This window comes from Acanthochromis polyacanthus, chromosome 1 (assembly GCF_021347895.1).
Source record: "Acanthochromis polyacanthus isolate Apoly-LR-REF ecotype Palm Island chromosome 1, KAUST_Apoly_ChrSc, whole genome shotgun sequence".
Lineage (NCBI taxonomy): Eukaryota > Metazoa > Chordata > Actinopteri > Pomacentridae > Acanthochromis > Acanthochromis polyacanthus.
This window is the reverse complement of record NC_067113.1, coordinates 39,578,152-39,599,905: the sequence shown is the minus strand read 5'-3', so window position 1 is coordinate 39,599,905 and position 21,754 is coordinate 39,578,152. Positions and strand designations below refer to the sequence as shown.

The 21,754-nt window shown below is 40.3% G+C and overlaps 1 protein-coding gene across 5 annotated transcripts in view; it reads left to right on the top strand.

Annotated features, from left to right (window-relative positions):
* shank3b (SH3 and multiple ankyrin repeat domains 3b) overlaps positions 1-20,907 on the top strand; it is an 88,137-nt gene extending 67,230 nt beyond the window's left edge. For 2 of the 5 annotated variants that reach the window (XM_051953977.1, XM_051954097.1), the window contains exons 20-27: positions 502-582; positions 2,354-2,484; positions 4,369-4,462; positions 6,420-7,031; positions 7,543-7,836; positions 8,821-10,117; positions 10,225-10,251; positions 11,238-20,907. In XM_051953977.1, the coding sequence (XP_051809937.1) occupies positions 502-582; positions 2,354-2,484; positions 4,369-4,462; positions 6,420-7,031; positions 7,543-7,836; positions 8,821-10,117; positions 10,225-10,251; positions 11,238-11,832 (3,131 nt within the window). In that variant the 3' untranslated portion in view covers positions 11,833-20,907. Of the gene's footprint in view, positions 1-501; positions 583-666; positions 685-2,353; positions 2,485-4,368; positions 4,463-6,419; positions 7,032-7,542; positions 7,837-8,820; positions 10,118-10,224; positions 10,252-11,237 lie in introns of all 5 variants that reach the window. The other 3 variants (XM_051953997.1, XM_051954027.1, XM_051953947.1) reach the window with 2 other exon arrangements.
* Positions 20,908-21,754: the final 847 nt, after the last annotated feature.

Sequence of the window (21,754 nt, the reverse complement as noted above, 5' to 3'; positions counted from 1 at the left end):
CAAATGAAATATTATAATAACAATATAAAGAATATAAAAATAAAATAAAAATACAAATAAAGTAGAATAGAATCTAATGCATATAAAAATAAAATAAAAACACAAATAAAGGAAAATGAAATTGAAAAACCAATAAAAATAAAGCAAATGAAAACAAAAACACAAATTAAGTAAAATAAAATAAAAATGCAAATAAAGTAAAATAAAATCAAAGTAACATAAAATGTTTTAAGATAAAAATATAGAAAATATAATATAGAAAAAATCAACAGAATATACAAGAGTGACAGTATTTTTTAAAAGAGTATCGAGGCTTATTTCAATTACTACTTTAATTAATTTCCTATTGGCTTATTTCGCCAATGTATCCTCTTATCTTCTTATTTTTCTCCTTTTTAGCACCGCATTTCCTCTTTTATGTCCTTTTTTCCCAGGATTAATAAAGTTTTCTTACTTGTCTCTTTGCACGTGCTCACTACCTGTCCACTTCTTACTTTGTAGCTCCGCCCCCTCCCAAACGAGCGCCCAGCACCTCCCTGACGCTGCGGTCCAAGTCGATGACGGCCGACCTGGAGGAGATCGGTAAAACAAACACACCCACAGACACACAGAGTTTAGAGTCGAGCTGCCGTTAGTTTGTTTTTCTGACGTTTGTTCTGTCTGCAGCCAGGAGGAGGCGCTTCGGTGAGTCCGAATCTAACCGCCGTGATGATGTCAGTCTGTCGGCATGATGTCGTGATGTTCACAGTGATGTCACAGAGTGCGTCTTCACCAGAGTCCAGATTAAAGAGGCAGAATTATTTTCCTTTATGGTGTTAAAACGTCTGCAAATTTAAACCTAAATACAAGTCCAGGCTTTCCTTTCCACCAACATCGTGTATAAATATTAAAATTTAAGATTAAAAATAGAAAAAAATTTAAATAAAAAAAAGAAAACAGTTTTATTTACATTTATTGTTTGTTTTTCCCAGTCATCATGTAAAAAACAATCTGTAGTTTAACAAACCAGTAAAATTCTGTAAAAATCATACTTTAAATAAATATTAACCTTTTTAAATTCCTAATAAACCTTTTATTGCATTAATAATCTGTACATTAACAATATTTATTTAGCCGATTCACATACAGCAAATAATTGTGGAATTTCATGGTCACACATTGTTAAAGTATAAATTACTGTTTCTCATGTAGACATTATTTACAGTTTTGGCCTGTTTTTGGTTGCTTTTCTTACAGTCATGTAAAAGTTATTGTAATTTAATAAAACAGGGGAAATCTACAAAATTTAATATTTAACATTTTTAATATATACTACTCATATTTTTTCTAAAATAACATTTATTTTTGTAATATCTCTATCAAAACATGATAAATGGTATAGTTTCCATGAAAAAAAATCCATAATTTCGTGGTCACACGCTGTAAAAGAATAAATAAATATTAATAAACCTTCAGGTTTATAATGTGGACATTATTTACATTTTTTGGTTGTTTTTTTCCAGTGCATCACCATTTGTCTATCATGTAAAAAATAATCTGCGAAATGACAGGTTAAACGAAACATTTACGATATTTTTAATCCAGAATATACCTTTAAAAAAACACATTTAGTTAGCTGTGCAATAATTTATATTTAGCTGATTTGAACACCATAAAAATATTCTAATTTTATGGTAGCACATCGCAAAAGAACAATTTTTTGTTTGCTTTTGGGGCAAACATTTACAAATTTTGCACTGTTTTTTACAGTTAACGTGGAACTTGTATTTTTTTTCCTGTGATTTTAAAATTTTTAATGATAATCTGTAAGTTGTCGGGGAAAAAAAGGTAAAAATTGTTTAAAAAAACATACTATTTAATCATAAAATGTTTTTTGCGTCCTAAAATGCCTTTTTTTTTTGGAACTTCTGGTGGAGAAGCACCGGATGGGTTCCTTTGATGTCGTAATATTTAAGGTTGAAGCTGACGACAATAAAACAGATTTTCTACAGTTTGACTGAAGTTTACGTCGTACGTTTAGTCGCATGTTTTGTTTTTGTTCTGGTTGGTTCTGAAGTTTACTCAGCCTATTCATCTTAAATGTGAATTAAACATAAGCTGTAGGTTGGAACAGTATTTACTGTATCATGTTGGTGGATGAAATAACAGAAATTATTGTGGAGGAATGAAATCTGGAGGTTTCTGGCGAGTCTGGAGGCTTTTTGAAAGTTCTTTAACTGGGTTCTCCTGGATTGTTCTCTAAAGTCTGATCCTCCTGCTGTTTCGTCTGCTTGATGTCTTGGTTTTCTGGTTTTGTTGCTGCGTTTCTTCACATTTCGTCTCTTTGTTCACGTTTATCTTTGCCTTTCTGCAGAGAAACTAGACGAGATGTTAGCCGGAGGCCAACAGGAAGTCGTGCTGAGAGGTCGACCAACCGACGACTTCAGAGCAGCGACGGTCAAACAGCGACCGACGAGCCGACGGATCACACAGGCCGAGATCAACGTAAGACCAGTCTGAACCAGTAAGACCAGTCTGAGCCAATGAGACTAGTCTGAACCAATGAGACTAGTCTGAACCAATGAGACTAGTTTGAACCAATGCGACCAGTCTGAACCAATGAGACTAATCTCAGCCAATGAGACTAGTCTGAGCCAAACAATCTGAACCCATAAGACCAGTGTGAACATTAAAACCAATGTGAACCAGTAAGACCAGTTTGAACCAGTAAGACAGTCTGAACTGACCAATCTGAACCAGTAAGACCAGTCTGAACCAATGAGTCTGAACCAGTAAGACCAGTCTAAGCCAACAGTATAAAGTCACATTTCACATCTAATGCAGCAAAAAACAAGTGTGAGACATGATTTCTAAATTCTTTTCTACATCAATGAAAACTGTTTTAGATCAAACCCTTCCTCAGGGACAGATTTCTGAAAGTCCGGTTCATGTGGTCGTAAGTTTTTTAACAAAGGTTGTGTCGGGAGAAGTTTATTTTTTCAAAACAGAGGAGGAAAAACATAATGTACAAAGGCTAAAAGTCTGAAAGTTCCCTATTTACCCTGCATCCAGACTGAAGTGTTTTCATTTTGAAACCAGAACTTCTGCTAAGTCTTTGTTTGTTGGGTCGACTTTACTTTCACTGCTGCCAGATTAGAACATTAAGGAAGAAGAAAAATGGTACTTGTCCTCTTTGAATTTACCAAATTAGCATCGAGCTCCATACAGCAGTATCTCTAAAGCCACTCACAATTTACCACACTGGAGTAGGAATTATCTACTAGGGATACATCGATTACCAGTCTGGTTGATTATCGTGGCCAATATTTGGCTTTTTTTTCATGTACCTGCATTGATTTTATTGAATAAGTATCAATAAATCAAATGTCCTACTTTGAGTCTGCAAAAAGAAAACGCAAAGAAACACAAGCTGTCACCATGAACCAAGAAACTGGCTACTGTCACAGTGGCTAAGGCTATGCTAACGGCTAGCGGCTAAGATTGACCTAAAACGGAGTCTAGAGAACAAAATAAAAATTTATCTTACTTTATTAGTCCCGTTAAGACTCTTTAACTGAATAAAAACAAAGACGTCAGCTTCGACTTCCTTGATTAAGTAGCTAGCTCTTGGCAACCAACTAGCATTGATAGACAAGGTCAGGCTGTGTCATTTCAATTGAATTGGGCTACAAGTTGCTGCAATAAATACTTTTAGAGCAATGAAACAGAGTAAAATGCGTGAATTTGGACGCAGAGTTAAAATTCAAACATATTAGCATAAACGTAGCCTCAGAATGGATCAGAACAGGACAGTTGAGGAACCAGGTAAGTATTTCTTAGTGTTAAAGAGAATTTTTTCTGATTGATTTGACAATTTTACCTCAAACCTGTGAAAAAAAATTGGGTGGTTTGGAAAAAATTCAAGTCAACGAAAGACCAAATCTGTGCAATAATAATATTCTCGATCAGTATTCCTACACTTGCATTTTTTATTATTTAAATTATTTATTATTTTCCACATCCAGAGAAGTTTGAACAATCCACACTTATGTTATATTTAATATAAGACCAATCTGAACCAGTAAGACCAGTCTGAACTTGTAAGACCAGTCTGTACCAGTAAAACCAGACTACACCAATAAAACCAGACTGCACCAACCAATCTGAACCAATAAATCCAGTCTGAATCAACCAGTCTGAACCAGTAAGACCAGTCTGAACCAATTAGCTGGTCCCATCCAGAGGAGTTTGGACAACCTGAACTTATATTTTTGGTTTATTTGTATTTTTCTACTGATATTTCTTAAACGATTGCACGTTCCTCTTCGCTAAACGAAGGCGTATGACAGACTCTGGTGGATTTTTGACTGAATATTTGTCTTTTTGTAGTCGCTGTTTGAGCGTCAGGGTCTCGTACCTCCTTCAGCTCCAGAAAAGAGCACCATGGCTTTACCCAGAGGAATGTCCAGGACCAAGAGTTTTGGTGAGATTTGGCGTCTTACCCTTAAAATAATTCACCGACAGAAACAAATATGAGAATTTATAAATTCATAAGTGCTGATGCTGTTTTGGAAAGAATAAAAGTACCTAGCTACAGACATTGTACGAAATTTTTGAATCTTTTATTGATCATTAAAATAATCTGCAGATGAACTCTTGAAGGCGAACACGTTTTTCATGCATTTTCTATTTTGAGAGTTGGGGATATCTTGCTTCTTCAGATTAGTTTACAACAATTTGTCTATTAAGTCTGTTTTTTGCTAAATTAGTTTTTTCCTCCTACTATTAGCCAGAAATCTCCACTTCTGCAGGTTTTACATCGACAAAACTTCCTTATTATTGTTTTTATTTTAGATATATAAGACCTCATTTGCACATTTAAATATAACAACACTCAGAATGTAAATAATCAACTGGAGACTTACTTACCAGCAGCAATTTCCATCGATGTCTAGGCGACTTTTTAAATTTCTACTTGAGAAAACACAGCAGATTTTATAAATACAATCAGCCTCTTTATCCAGGTCAGTATGAGATCTGTAAAACTACAGCAATAATAAAAATATGATTCAATCACAACTATAAGTTTGACACTAAGTAACAGACAGTGATGTTACTGAACCTGCTGTTAAATCTGAACCAACAATAATGAGGTGGATCTGGTCCCAGCACAGGATCCTCCAGGGAATAAGAGGGTAATTAATAATGATAAGTGCTTCAATAGAAAGCATCTGGATGTCTTTATGGTTCTGGAAGATGTTTAACCTTCAACCATTAGACTTCCTCAGTTCTGATTGACGGGTGGTGAATGGAACTAAAACTGCCAGATGAGGGAACTGTGGTAGTCTTCTACTGAAGCATTTATCATGACCTGGATGGCCCAGAATCGACAAAAAGATTTTGATTACAATAATCTGTATCACCGTATTGATAACAGGAACTCAAAACATCAAGCTAAAGACCTGCTAGCAATATGAGCTAGTTGTAAGCTAGTGAACAACCAACATACACTACCGTTCAAAAGTTTGAGCTCAATTTCATGTTTTCCATGAAAATTCACACTTTTATTCATGTGCTAACATAAATGCACAAGGGTTTTCTAATCATCAACGAGCCTTTCAGCACCATTAGCTAACACAATGTAGCATTAGAACACAGGAGTGATGGTTACTGAAAATGATCCTCTGTACCCCTATGGAGATATTCCATTAAAAATTATCCGTTTCCAGGTGGAACACAGGGGGTCCTTGACTAACGTCAGAGTTCTATTCCTACAGATCGATGTAAGCTGATTTTTGCCGTAAATCCGAATTCCAACGAAAATGTAAACAAAGCCGATACGTCCATCATGATATCGATCAGTTCTTTGGAAAAGCCATATTCTGAGTCTTTCATTATATCTAATTTCACTTCCATGGAGATGGGTTTCCTTTTCTTTGAAGCATCAGAAGAATCTGACTTTGGAGCCATAATGATGGGCAAAAACTTAACAAATGTAGCACAATCCAAGGTAGCGTACAACTGGCGAATGTAAACAAAACCATCTTATACTGCCGCATGATGACATAGTCATCCACTAGTCAACTGTTCTGACATTACGACGAAAAGTCGGAGGTCGAGGACTTCATAAATTGAGAACCCCCTTAGTCATTTACCACATCAACAATGTCTAGAATGTATATCTGATTAATGTAATGTTATCTTCATTGAAAAAACTGCTTTTCTTTCAAAATAAGGATACTTTTAAGTGACTCAAACTTTTGAAGGATAGTTTAACTTTGCATCAAATATGGTATTTTAATCTGATATTTGTTGTAGATACTGATGTCATAAGTAGGCTGTGACCAATCAGAAACAAACAGACAGGCTCATTCCATACAGTAAAAACTGTTGAGGTATTTGTTGGATTTGTTTTAACATCTCCATGGTTACCGCGGCAGGTACACCGGATGACGACAGGATCTCAGCTCTGATCAATGAAAGCCGGTTTCCACGGAGCTCCTCGCTGACGGACAGCTTCATCCCGCCTCCTCCTCAGACAGCCCCACCCCCTCCTCCCTCCGCCTCTTCCACCTCCTCGCTCTTCCTCCTAGACTCCGGCCCCCCTCCCTCCTTCCTCCCGCCTCCTCCCCCGGCTCGAGGGGAGGGGCTAACCCGCTCCAGCTTCAAGCCGGGCGCCGAGCCGAGGCTGCAGGAGCTCTCCGATTCGCCAACGAGGAGCCACGCCCACGCCGAGCGGCAGAGGAAGGCGAGGTCAATGATCATCCTGCAGGACACGCCGCCGCCGCTGCAGCCCGACGTGCACGCCGCCACCGCCACGCACACGCTACACACCGCCACACACACCGCCACGCACACGCTTCACACAGCCACACACACCTCCACGCTGTCGCTCCACAGCACAAGCCCCGCCCTCGGCCACTCGCCGCTGTCACGCCGCCGGGGACGGCCAATAGAAAACCCTTATGCTAACGTAGGACATCAGGCGGCACCGTCCAAACCCCAGAGGAGGAAGTCGCCTTTGTTGAAACAGCTTCCTGTTGAGGAGCAGGGTTAGCAACACTCTCTCTTTCTGACCACGGACACACACTTTTCTGAATTTTGACTTGATGATCGGACACTTTGAGCACAGATAAACATATATGAAGCACACAATAAAAATCTGTCCCTGAGTTCTGTATTCAAATTCACCATGCTGTGCACTCTCAAGCTTGTCAACAAACTCATATCCTGATGGACCGTTGGGACGGGATTTTAATTCCAACCAAACTAACTGTTAGATAACATTGGAAACTTTTCCCAAAACTTTTTTTTGATGTAAGACATGGGGTGTTAACTAATATCTTCAAGTTTCATAAACCGATGACCACAAAAAACTTAGTTCGCACACACATTTCAATAGCAATTTATTAGTTCGCAATTTAGCTATTTTGGTGGGTAGCAACTAAAGTACTGATTTAGTTCCTCAAGGTACATTTCTATGCTAAATAGTCTGATCACCTACTCAGAAATGAGAGACCAATAGCATGTCACTGACTCCTATTCATGTTTTGTTCCTTCTAGGTCTGGGAATCAAAGATCACGATCCGTCCAAGTTAGATGTAGGCGGACCGAGCAGCCCCAGTAGGGCGGAGCTGTACCAGCAGCAGGTCCTTTCTGAGCGTGCTCGGGTTCAGGGCCGCCGGTCATCTCTCTTCCTGTCTGTGGAGGGGGCAGGATCAGAAAATCAGGTGCCACCTCTCCTGACTCAGAGTCATTCGATGGACGACCTCGGCGAGCTTCCACCTCCAGCTCCGGTTCTATCGCCTTCACCGACACCTCACACCTTCCTCCACCCGCTGACGGGGAAACCTCTAGGTCAGTCTGACAGCACAACTCAATGTAATATCTCGTTTGTTCTTTTCAAAGCAAGCTAATCTTTAATTTCTTATAAGTTCAAAGATCTGAAAGAGTACTTAGACTTACTTTATTCCTCAGAGAGTTGGAGAAAGTTATAATTCACCTAGCAGCCCTTAAGCTCAAGAGCAGCAGCGAAAAGAAATAACATATTACTTGGCAAAATGATATGATGTAAGTACAAAACGTGGACCGAGTACAGAGCCTTGAGTTAACTCCACAGAATAGAAGAAGACCAAGGATAGAGCCTTGAGGTTCTCAACAAAACAGATAAAGACCTAAGACAGAGCCTTGAGCTACTGCACAACATAGACAAGAACTTAGGAAAGAGCTTTGAAGTACTCCACAGAATGAAGGAAGACGTAAGGCAGAGCTTTGGGGTTCTCCACAGAATAGAGGAGAAAGAAGACAGAGCACTGATGTACTCCACAAAATAGACAAAGGAAAACGACAGTGCTTTAAGGTACTCCAAAAAATAGGACCAAGGATGCAGTCTTGGGGTTCTCCACAAAATAGACAATGACATAAGACAATTCCGTGAGCTACTTCACAAAATACACAAGGACTTAAGATAGACCCTTGAGGCACTCCATAAAATAGACAAAAGAATAAGGCAGAACATTGTAGTACGCCACAAAATACACAAGGACCTAAGGTTGAGCCTTAAGGTACTCCACAAAACAGATAAAGGCCGAGGACAAAGCCTTGAGTTACTCCACAAAATAGACAAGGACCTATTGCAGAGCGTTACAGTACTTTGCAGAATAGAGGAAGGTCTTGTTCAGAGCTTTAGGGTACTGCACAGTTCAGGGATTGAGTAGATAATACGAAAGTACAATAAGTTACCAGTAAATGTCCATCATAAATGCAGCAAACCTAAATCAAAGTCTCTCCAACAACACAATCAAACATAAAATCCACCCACACCTTCTTTTCTATCCTCAGACCCATCCTCTCCACTTGCCCTGGCTCTTGCTGCAAGAGAACGAGCGCTCACCGCCCGTACACCGAGCCCCGAGCCTCGAACCAAACACGCTTCTGCCTCCACCACGCCGATCCCCACCCCAGCTGCCAGTCCTGAGGGCAGACACAAGCGCACTCCTATCACCACCCCACAAAGCAGCCCTGAGCCAAGATCCAAGCGCACCACTCCCCAGACAAGCCCAGAGCAGCGAACCAAGCGCACCACTCCCCAAACCAGTCCTGAACTGAGGCATAAACGCATAACCCCACCCCTGTTCCCTGATGGACAAGTGGAGCGCCCAGAAACGGAGGGAGGAGTGACATCACCTGCAGGCCCCTCCCCTGAGCGCTGGAGGCCTTCCCCCTTGCCAGCTCTGGCCAATGAGACCCATGCCGCTTTGATTGACAGGCGCAGAAGCCTCACGGTGGGCAGCTCAGAGGAGGAAGGCGGGGCTTACACAGTTACACTCCCACCAGCCTTGTTATCGTCCAGCGATGAGGAGACTAGGGAGGAGCTACGCAGAATTGGTCTGGTGACACCTCCTCCTGCCTTTTCCAGTTCTCCCGCTCCTCCACCTCCATCCTCCCTCACCTTGATGCCAAGGCGAGGGGGGGAGGGAGGGGGAGGAGAGAGTGGTCCTGACTCCCTGGGGAGGCGAGGTGATGAGGAGGAAGGAGGTGACGAACGGCTCCTTGACAGCTCCTCCTCCCCTAGCTCGCTCCCTCCCTCCATCACCCTGGCTTCCCCTCCTGCTCCATCCTCCCCCTCTTCTCCACCTGCTACTCACCCATCTCCCTCATCTGCTGTCACTTCTCCATCAGCCCTTAAGCCCCGCCTTCGTTCACCCATTGGTCGGGGCCGTTCTGCGCTCCGGGATCCGCTACTGAAGCAGTCATCAGACAGCGAGCTCCTCCCCTCTGCTGCATCCTCGTCTTCCCCCTCCTCACCACTCTGTTCCTCCCCCACCAGCGGCGGTGGCCGACAGCCACGCTATCTGTTCCAGAGGAGGTCCAAGTTGTGGGGGGGTGGGGACGATGAGCGGCGGGGCCTCAGTCCAGACGAAGGGGGAGGTCGTCCGGCGGCGCTGGGAGGACAGGGGTCTGGGTCGGCCATGGACCTGACCAGCCGGTCGGCGTCTGCGCTGGAGCTGAGCGGCCGGGCCGGGTCTGGACTGGACCTGGCTAATCGGCTTCAGCTGCTCAACAAAGACAGTCACTCTCTGGGAGAGGAGCCGAGTCCTCTCGACCCAGGACGAAGGTCACCAGTAGGAGGCGCCAGGTACTTCAAGCTGCCGCATACTGCAAATACTGTAGAAGTGCTAATCTGGCAGTACCACTGTGTGAGTGAGTGTGTTGTAACAGAATCTGTTATTTGTGTTGTTCCAGATGTGTGGACAGTGGAGAGAGTAAATCGTAGGTTTTTATCTCTGGTAAACATTTCTCGTTATCGCTAAGAGAAGGTTTTCATTGGCTAACAGCTAACTAACATGCACCATTCTCACAGATGACTAACGACTAAAAATCAGAAATTACTCTCCCATTTGTCTTTTAAACACAACCTGGAAACTGACCTAAACCCCTCATGGAAATGGATAAAAACAGAGTTTAACAACTTAATGGCCAATTCATGCTTCCTTGCACCGATAAGTGGACAGTGCAGGTACACGCCTCTGCACTTGTAATGCCATTGGTCCGTGTGGATCGTCACAAACTTTAGGAAATTTACCTCACGTGTACCCCTGTGGACACAGAAAGCATGAATTGGTCTTAAAGCCTGGCAGGCCTGTCAAGCTTAGCATTTTTGTAGCTTGAGGAGTAGGTTTTTTAATACTTTACGAAAACTCTCGAGCAAAAGCGAAAGGAATAGATTAAACAGTGTGTTAACCAGACATGGGCATTTTCGACTATTTGCTCAGCATCAGCAGTAGCGCCTTAACCTACTTCTAAGCATTTCATTTTTCAGTAAAAATGTCTCTGGTTTAGGGAATCTTCCATTTTAAGTAAAGCATCCAAACCATGTGATGTTAGAACAATTCAACAGTATGATCTGACATTTTAATGTCCTGCAAAAAAACCCCAATGCTATCTTTTTATGTTTACATGTCTACTACATGGTTATTAATAAATAAGAACTTTTTCCAGGACATAGTTTTAGTCTTTCAGCATAGTGGTATGTATTCTGGATTCTCAAAGTCTGAAATGAAGGAATCTTTCTTTCAAAATTTACAAACAATTATGCAAACTCAGCCTGCCACGATTGTAGCATGTGAGAATGCAAAGCTTGACAGGAACTACTGGTGGTGAAGCTTCCAGGGATCAGTGATTAACTCCATGTCCAGCTGGATATGCAGTGAATGCATGATTTTTATGGCATTAATATGTTGTTTAATGCATTGCAGGTTGTTCTCAAGTCTCGGGGAACTCCACACCATCTCTCAGCGAGGATACGGCGCCAGCTATACAGTCCGTCCAGGAAGTCGCTACCCCATCACCCGTCGGAGCCCCTCCCCTTCTCCCTCACCATCTGATAGGTCTATGGGGCTCCCCTCCACCACCGCCCCCTGCTCCGAAAGGCCTGATCTGAGCTCAGGCCGCGGCCTGACCATACTGAAGTCGTCCAGTCTCAGCCTCCCCTCAGAACCAAAGGAGGTTCGGTTTGTGATGCGAAGCGCCAGTGCACGAACCAGATCCCGTTCTCCTTCGCCTTCACCCCATGCCTCTCCCTGCCCCTCCCCGGTCCTCAGTGGCCCCCTGTTGGCCCTTCGGCCATGGAGGCAACGGCCCCTCAACCTGTGGAATAAGTATGACGTGGGCGATTGGCTGGAGAGCGTGGGCCTGGCCGAACACCGCCAGCGCTTCCAAGAGCACGAGATCGAAGGCTCCCATCTCCCCGCCCTCACCAAGGAGGACTACGTGGAGCTGGGCGTCACCAGACTGGGACATCGAATCAACATCGAGAGGGCTCTCAGACAACTGCTGGAAGGTTCCACTTGACCCCTCACCTCCGACTCACCTCTAGACATCCTGAACTGTGACCTCACAACCCCTGACCTCGGGTCAGACACTAGGCCATCTCTTTGACTAGAATATCTTAGCAGTGACTGAATCTCTAGACCTTTTTACCAACGCCCAGCTCTCTGAGTAATCTCCGAGGCATTTTGGCTGATCAGCTCTTTGATCAACGCAAAAGAAACTGGAACTTCTCTGTCTGGTATTTAGCTTTTGTGTAGTTGTAGATCTCAAACATTCAGTCTAACATCCCTTGATGTCTGCGTGCCTATTAAATACCCTTAACCACAGTTAGCAATTCTCTACACAAAATAGAATAATAATCCATGCAATACAACTGCAAAGATGTCATTTGAACAAATTTACCCTCACGCTGGACAAACACTGTATGTTGTAATTATTCCTGTGCATTGTGTTAACTCAATTGAACTATTCATGTTTTAGTGTTAAATTCGTCACACAAAAAATGTTTGACAACCATTTTAGTGACAAAAATGAAACATTAAGCAATTATTAAAATGATAAACTATGATTTTTTTGTTTACTATGAATAAAATAAGTATATCTCAAGGCAAAGCAATGACTACACATAAAACATGTAAAACATGGCGTCCTGTAATGAGAAAACAATCGAACAACAGTTTATAAAAGATGTTTTGACATCAGCCACAAGAAAAATTTGAATGTCAAACTGCAAAAATCTAAACTGTGACTATTCGCTGACAGATTTTAGTTGCTGTAGTTTTAAACTGAATCAAAAGTTTAAAACATTTTGTCCAGATATATGTATTAGCAGTTAATCCATCTTCTGCTGACCATGAATAACCACACAAACTTTTAGGACAAGTCACTTATGCTCTGGACCAAAATGTAGAAGCAAAAATATCAAACGTCTATTACAATTTCCCAGGGTCCAAATTGGCTTATTCAGATTGTTTGTTGTGTTAAAACAATGATTTAAAAACAACAAATACTCACATCTGATAAGCTGAAACAAGCAAATTATTCAAGCCATATGAGGTGTTCTAAACTGCAACAGATTTAAGGGGCTAAAGCTAAACCTGTTGCTAACATTTTGAGCTAGTTCAAAGAGGAGTTCACGAAGCCCTGTTTGTGAACCTGGAACAACCGCCAAGAGAGTTGGCCTATAATACGACTTATCAGGTATCTACAATGCAGTCTTGAAGTCCCTATCCGGGCAGTTTCACCACTGTTTGCAACTCAAGTCAAATGAATCTCTGCTCAATAACAAGCTTTGAGTCATGCGTCATTAACATGCCTCGATTCATGCAAGTCTCAGATCGCTAACAGGCCGGAATTGGTGTAAGTCTGAGGCAGCGAAAAACCTCGATTCCCATGAGTCTCAAGTTGTTAATGTGCCTCGATTCATTCAAGTCGGAGGTTGTTAACGAACCTCGATTTACATGAGTCTAAGGTCATTAATAAACCTCGATTTACGTGAGTCTAAGGTCGTTAACGACTCTTGAGTCATGCTAGTCTGAGGTTGTTGATGAACCTCAACTCAAGACAAACTCGGGGCGTTAACCTAGATTTACGTGAGTCTAAGCCCATTAATGAAGCTTGATTCACGAGAGTCTCAGGTTGTTAAAGAGCCTCAATTTAGATGGATTTTGGGTTGTTGAGCCTCAGGTCTTGAGTTTGGGGTGTTAATAAACACGCCTCTTGGAAGAAACAGGAAGTCCAGTTGCCTTACGGTAAAGACTTTAGGACCATCCCCATACTTTCCTACAGTTAGCTGGACGTAGAGCTCCCCTGCCTGTCTCAACAGGTAATAAACGCTGATCAAAGAGCTGATCTGACTACCAACATGATGAGACGGGTTTTTGCCTCGTGCCATTCTGCTTCCCCAGACGAGTTTAGCTGGACGATTAGCGAGCCACTGGGAGTCTCCACCTTAACAACAGGAGATAACAGCTGAAGATACTTCTCCGTCCTTTTCAGAAAGTTCTTGTGACTTAGCTTTTCTTTTTTTTTTTTCAAATATCACTCATGAAGAATTTGTGTTAACTTTGAGTTCATATCTTAAAGCAGATCATTTAGAATTTATTAATAACAAGTAATAATAATGTGGTGGTGATGACTTACAGAGTTTATAATAGTCTGGAAAATGATTTTGAGTTCCTTATGATTTGACAATGAGTTGAATTTCAAGGTTGTGTCGGTGGTGTTTTGAAATTCCTAATGATTTGTCAATGAGTGTGACTTTGTGCTGATGTGCTGTGTTTCAGGGAGAGCTGCAGCAGAGCTCCAACTGTAAACCTCTCTGGTTTCTAACCTGCTTATCGAGGGCTTACTGTACATGGTGCTATCTGTTTAAAGCCATCTGTACAGAAAATATCTTTCCTCCTCCTCCTCCTATATCTTCCTCACACTGACACCTGAAATTCAACAATCAGCCCCCTCAAATTAGACGTGGCTGTGCCTGCCGTGGACGTCTTGCAGTATCGAGAACAGGCCATAAATGGAGTTTCCTCCCTGCCATATAGGGGATTACTTCCCTGCCATATGTGGAGTTTCCTCCAGAATTTAAAACCGACTTGCCAAATTTAACTAACCATACATTCATTAGTGATTATTAATTAATTCAAACGGACACTTTGCAATTTAGCCAATTTAACAGAAGAGATGTGATTTGCCTCTAATTCAGGAAATATCCTTTTCTATATTACTGTACAGTGAAATGCTACAGAGAAGAGGGGATGCTACTTTTTTATGCGAGCACAGATATTTGACAATAAAGTCGGGATTCTTACTTGAGTTCAGCAAGAACTACAAACGAACTGCACCTGAGAGTCACCGTTATGCGTCTTCAGTACAGTTTATCCCACAGAGTCACAATAGCTTATGCTTTAAATTAACCAGAGAATTATTTAATGCAACCGAAACATCTAGGGCTGTAATGCACCAAAGAATATCTTGATCCACTTCAATCGTAGAAACTTGTCAATCGATTGGTCACAAAGCAAAAGTCTTCATGTTATCAGTAGTCTCTCGACGTTTTTACCATCAGTTTAACCAAAATGCAGCAACACTGATGACTTGAGTTTGGAGTTGACTAAACATTCAGTAAACAATTATTAAGTTAGACCCAGGAGTCTCTACTAGGTTGGAACAGTACAATGTTGTAGAAATTCGGGGGTGTCCATAGTTAGTCTGTTCCACTAGCAGCCAAAAATAATGGATTAATCTTGGAAGGCATTTAACCTTATCAAACTAAAACTGGTGACCAGCTGATGAGTACTTAGTTGGACAAGAACAAACTGGCCGACCAGTCAACATGGACACTACAGCCCTAGAAAAATCAGCAAACAGTCGGACAACTGCTGCATATTTGCAGGACTGGCATTACTACATAGCACTTCTATAATAAATTATTTGTAACACATTATAATGTTGCTAGAACTCAATAAGTTCATCTTGTCCCGTGGACACCAATAAGCAAAGGCTGCTTCATTTAGAAAAGTTTGCATACGTCCGATAAATCCTAAAGTAGAGGATTTGAAAGTACTAAGTTCCCGTTACTTTTTGACGGAAATTAACATTTTTGTACCATGCTGTGAAGCTTAAATCTTTAGAACAAAACCAAGGGAACTATCCTAGTTTGAAATCTTGCCCAGTCCTGCAGGAATAGCAATACTAGCTTACAGAATTTATTATTAGAAACATTCCAGCTTCTAGAGGAGCAACTTTTAAACAAAAAAATCCCATATTTTGTTATTAAAACAAAAATTTAAAGACCACATCCAGAGCTACAACCTGGAGGTGGTTAGCTTAGCACAAAGACTGGAAGCAGGGGGAAATGCTAGCCTAGCTCCATCAAAAGCGTAAAAATACACCCTCCAATAGCAAAGGAGTCTGATTTACATGTTGTGTCTTGTTAGCTTACAAGCTACTGAAAGATATCATGACGACAACGCTGCTAAAACCACAGTTTCATTTTTACTTCATTGCCTTTTTCACACAACAATCAAAACACGACACGTAAAATACGACCTCTGCGAAGCCGCTGGAAGGTGTATTTTTAGCACTTTTTATTATCTATGAATTGTAAAAGTCGAGTCAATAATGTTACAGGAATGGTTGGCTTTAACAGAGCTTTAGTTTATTTTAGATACTTGCTCGCCATCACATTCCTAAAACTCCCTATTTTCTTAGTAATTAGATTTTATAAAAGAGAATATAGTACCTGCCATGTTACAGTCTCTCCTACCGAATTCCCCTCTAAAGCACAATCAACGTTTCAGTGCCTGTTTCCACGACAACACATCGACTGCATCTATCTGCTTTTTATCCAACTTCGTACCTGAACGCCGCAGTTGTGATTTCCAAAGTTCTATAAGTTGATGTTGATGCGCTTTTGCAGACCACAGAGGTATAGAATGTATAGTCTATGTACAGCACATTACAGTAGACTATATCGTCTGTATAATATATATTATGTTAGAATAATGTAGCTATAGTGTAATATATAAAAAGTAAAGTAGACAATAAAGTTTATACGGTAATATTTAGGTAGACTGAGGTGATGTTCACGCTCTGTAAACAGCCACACTGAGCTGGGATATGAGGGCACTGTAAGAAAACCAAATTGCCAGAGGCTAAATCTACTTCCTTAATAGTGTCTTTTTCCAGGAAATAATTCTGCACCCTAAGTCTGTGGTGCTGTCTTGTAAAACACATGCTAATGTTCATCACAGCGCCCCTAACAGTCGTACTAAGAAACTAAAAAATTGTTTTGTTAAGTGGGGTTATACGAGGTACGTACTCGGGGTATTACCTACAGTAGGTAAAGTTTTGGACCGCTTTCAGCCACTTATTTGGAATCGGTTTCAATGGCAGCAGACTAACCAAGGGGTTCTAAACAATCCCTCTAATCAGCTCCATTTTCTCGTTCTTCCTGGACAACCTTGAGGCATTCCCAGGCCAGATGAGATACATAATGACTTCAGAGGGTTCTAAGTCTACCCAAGAAGATCCTAATCCATTACCTAAACCACCTCAGCTGGATCCTTTTGACATGAAGGATCAGCAACTTCCACCTACCTCCAGATGTCCGACCTACTAACACAATCTCTAAGGGCCAAACAACTTTTAGAGGAATTCTTTCTGTCACTACCCAAAGCTCATAACCATAGGTGAAGGTTAGGTCGGCTGGTAAATCAACAAGTTTGCCTTCCGGCTCTGCTTCCTCTTCACCATTACAGTCCGGTACAACACAGTCAAACAACAGTCCAAGTTGTTTCTTCAAATTGGAGGTGTATTGACCACAATCTACCGGCGGAGATACCCTGACTACAGACCTCATACAACCCCACGTCAGAATGCAAATTATCCCTCTACAACAGGAGTCACGTCTTGCCTAGGGAGGATTTTACAAAGGGTTGGGGTTTAATAGTATTTGATCAAATTCAAATACTTGAGTCCATTTCTTGCATCTAATATCAAGTTTTCAAATCATTAAAGTTTGAAATAAATACAACTACAAGATCCTAATTGGTAGAGAGTTGTACCAATTCACCACCTTGCAACTGAAAAGTAGATCTGGATTAATTTATGTTTCTTCTTCAGGTTACAGATGCTGGAAAGTCACTTCTTACCGTCCATTTCTGGTGATCGTTAACCATGAACAAAATTACAGTTATGCAAATAACTCTAGAAAAACATGACTTAACCAAACATTAAGACTGAACATGGTGCTATGTTTTTAAAAGTCCAATGAGTTGTAGAAATTAGCCACATCAATATTAACTTAATCTCAATATATCTGTATTGGACAGTCGAGAATCCCAAAGACATTTTCTCAGTTGTAGAGTCTGTCCAACAAAATGAGTTAAAAAGTTTATCTTAAATGTATAAAGTCTAAAAAAGTAACTTCAGGGTGCTTAAGGGTTATAGAAGAATCTATGAGAAATGTCCAGAGCAGTTTGTTGCCGATTAATTTAGATTTTACTTTTACATTTAGTTAAATTGTTCTTTTTTGCTCTGAGAGTCTTTGTTACTGAAATGAATGACAGAATATAGTAGGTTTTACACAATATGCCCAAGTCAAGATGTCAGTAATGTAGACATCTATAGACGCTTTTTAAATTAAGTGGTAGTGTTCAAGCTAAAATTGGGACATTTAGGTCCAGCTTTGTCCACATGTACACGAGTATTTTTAAAAAGATTATTCTTTGTTGTAGGCTTTCCTACACAAACAAATATAGTTTTACGTCAATGAAAATTTAGTGATTTTGTGCTAAAGTGGACAAAATAATGTTGCTAACAAAACTTCTTTTTACATGTGCAGACATAAATACAGAGTTGCCTTTTAAACTCGATAAAGGATTAGGTGTCAGAGTTCACATTACTGCGATCTTCCTCAATGTGCGATTGCTGGTGACCACAACAACTTTGCTTGACCTTTCTAGAAACAGAGCGACTATGGCTAGAAGTAGCAAGAACTCAAGCACATCATCTGCATATAATGACAGTTACAATCCCATAAACCATTCAACAAACCTTAGATATTTAACTACTTACACTGCCTGCAGTTCAAACGAAAACTTCCCGAATCTTTGTCACTTGACTGTTTGCTGAAGCTAAATCACTAAGTGCTGCACGGTGGCATCCAAAAGCACAGTTTTCATTCCAGAATCTGATGCAAACAGTTTATTTTGGCAATTCTGTTCAAATGACACCTCAAATTATGCAATTTTGATCAAATAACCCACATTAACTCAGATTTAATCAAGTAGTCCATTAAACAGCATACGACAGATGAGCAGTTCAAGAACCATCAGAAAGTTGAAACTCTTTTTTCTGTTTTTGGCTGATGATTGGTGAATTTTTGGAAGTTTGTAACGATAATATGCCTTTATAACCCAAGTTTGGGGCTTCAGAAAGTTAAAAATACCTGTGTACATGTGGACTAGACCTTAGCTAACATAATGCTACTTGAGACAAACAAACTAGCTTAACGGGCAAACAAAATAGGGGGATAACAACAAGATATGATCAATCCCAAGTTTCGAATGATTGGTGGATCGTCTGTTTTAATTACAAATCCGCAGTTCAGATGTCAAAAAAGGTTGAAACGTCGACAATCATAGTAGTTAGTTTTCTACTCTGGGAGGACGTAACCGAACCACAAGCGGCTGTTTACACTGAGTGAACATCACACCGTCGCTGCTGTATATCTGTATAGTATATATTATAAAGGACTATGGTCTACTGTACAGAGTCATGCACAGAACGAAACACTGAAATCAGGTTGGACGTAGATGAGCGAGCCTCCGGCCTCAGGTTCCTGCTGGGAGTCCCTCTAATACACCTGACGAGAGGTCATTCGCCTGTCGGAGGATTTCTCAGCCAATCAGAATACGTTTGATCACAAGCGAAGTCAGCGGTGTTCATCCGCTGGGAAAAGTAGTTCCCTCGAGTTCTGTTTTCCAAATCAGACCTTTGTTGGTACATCTTATGATTGTCTACTGGTTAAATTTAAAGTTGATCAGAAAACCTGTTTCCTGTTCAGTCTTCTGGTTCTCTTTGGTTCCACGTTCCTGAATCATTTGGTTTCAGTTTTAAGGGTGTTTTTGACATTTAGCTGCTGTCATTTTGTCTGAACCAGATCAGTTGTACTTTCACTACTGTTTTAACTTAAACTGAAGACCTTACTATTGAGAGCAACATTAATTTTCTTAATAATAGTTTTGGCTTTTAGGGATTTGGTTATTTTTGAGAGATTTTTTTTCTTCCCATTTCTTCCTCAAAATGCCATGTTTAAAACTATACAGGAAGAGGAAACCTTTGTTTGACCAACAGCATCTTTTGAAATCAAACCAGGGTTGCTGGATCTTATGATCGTCTACTGGTTAAATTTAAGGTTTATCAGAAAATCTGTTTTCTGTTCGGCCCTCTGGTTCCACTTTCATGAATCATTTTTAGGGTTTGGTTTCAGTTTTGAGGGTATTGTTTACATTTAGCTGCTGCCATTTTGTCTCCATCGGACCAGTTTTACTTCTACTACTGTCTAAACTCACACTAAAGACTTTACTATTCTGCTTTTGGGAAACTCCCTCAAGGGTGACGGTGTTCAACACGACGTAATTTTATGTCAAAGATGCCAAAATAATGTTGCGAACAGAACTTTTTTTTTTTTTTTACACGTTTAGACCTAAATGTACAGTTGTCACCTCAATTAAGAATTAGATGCATCAGAATCCACATATAGCTTCCTTCCTCAAAGCACAATTGTTGATAGCCTACGAGAACCCATAACAACTTTGCTGGACCTTTATAGAAACAGAATAACCATGGCTGGAAGTAGTGAGAACACAAGCATGTCGTCTGCATATAATGACAGTTCTAATCCCCTAAACCATAAAAACAACGAATGAAAGTTATATTTCTTTGATAGCTTGATAGATTTTACAAAACACGAAAAAAGAAAAAATGGAATCAACTATGGCTACGGACATTAACTATCTACACTGCCTGAAGTTCAACCAAAAAGTTCCTGAATCTTTGTCACTTGACTGTTTGTTGAAGCGTAAAAGTTGACAGTGGCGTAAAAAACTCCTGGATTCTTCCAATCTGTTGGTTTCAGAAGCTAAATTTACCTCCAAAATAACATCAACGTGATAAATTAAAATGCGACTGATGGAGACAAAATGGCCACTCAGTTTGACAGCTACCACAATGAACCTAGACACAGGTGGAACTTTGAACCAAAATGGCCGCCACTGATGAACTGAACAATGATCAGCTGAGAAAACAATGATTGGCTGAGAATCCGTCTTTGTATCCTGTGCGTGTGAAACCTTCCTGATACTCATCTAGTTATAATTTTACGGTTTATGGTTTCCCTCCTCCTCCTCCTCCTTTCTAGCTTCCTCTTTTTACAGTATGTTTGTAGTTTCTTCTGGAGTGAGTGCTGTGTGTACTTGTAGTTTTTTCTTCCCTTTTCTAAAAACCGAAGAGCACACGATGACAACTGATGAGCTCTGCAACGCAACAGATTGTAATCTTTATAATAAACCGTCATTTATTACAAAGTGAGTGCTCGGCCTCCGTCTGGTTCTTTCGGTTTAAAAGGGGTTGAAGGGTTTCAAACTTCTGACCCCGTTTGGACTCTAAAGTTAATGAGTGATGAGTTTCACTTCAAATGAGACACAGAAAATTCATCCCAGGTTACATTATGACAGAAGCCAACAGGTTCAATGGTTGTATTATCCCTGTAGTCAAATTAGCTCAATGTTTGGTCTAAAACTACTCGAAAATGACTTAAAAAGATTTAAAAACTGCCCAAAAATGATCGAAAAAGATTCAAAACTGCCCAAAAATGACCTAAAAAGAGTCAAAACTGTCCAAAAACTATCTAAAATGATTTAAAAAATATCTAAAACATTCAGACTGTTCAAAAATGATTTTAATGACTTGCAAATGACATAAAGAAGACTCAAAACTGTCCAAAAATCATCTAAAATGACTCAAAACTGTCAACAGATGGTCTAAACTAAAAAATGATTGAAAAACATTCAAAACTGTCAAAAATAATCTAAAAAGATTCAAAACCGTCCAAAATCATCTAAAAACAATCTAAAAAGATTTGAAATTATCTAAAAAGACGGAAAATTTTCTAAAGATACTCTAAATCTATTAAAAAATGACCTAAAATGACTCAAAACTGTCCAAAAATTATCTAAAAATGACTCAAAAGTGCACAAGGATGGTCGAAAACTACTCAAAAAGAACCTACAGAAAGACTGAAAAGTTTCCCAAGATGACCTAAAATCCAGAAAAAAAACTGTTCATATAATTATTTTGCATTATTTAACTATTAAGACATAATTTTTGGTTTGTTTTGACTGCTTTCCAGGACAACGGTGTAAATTTAGACTCTTTT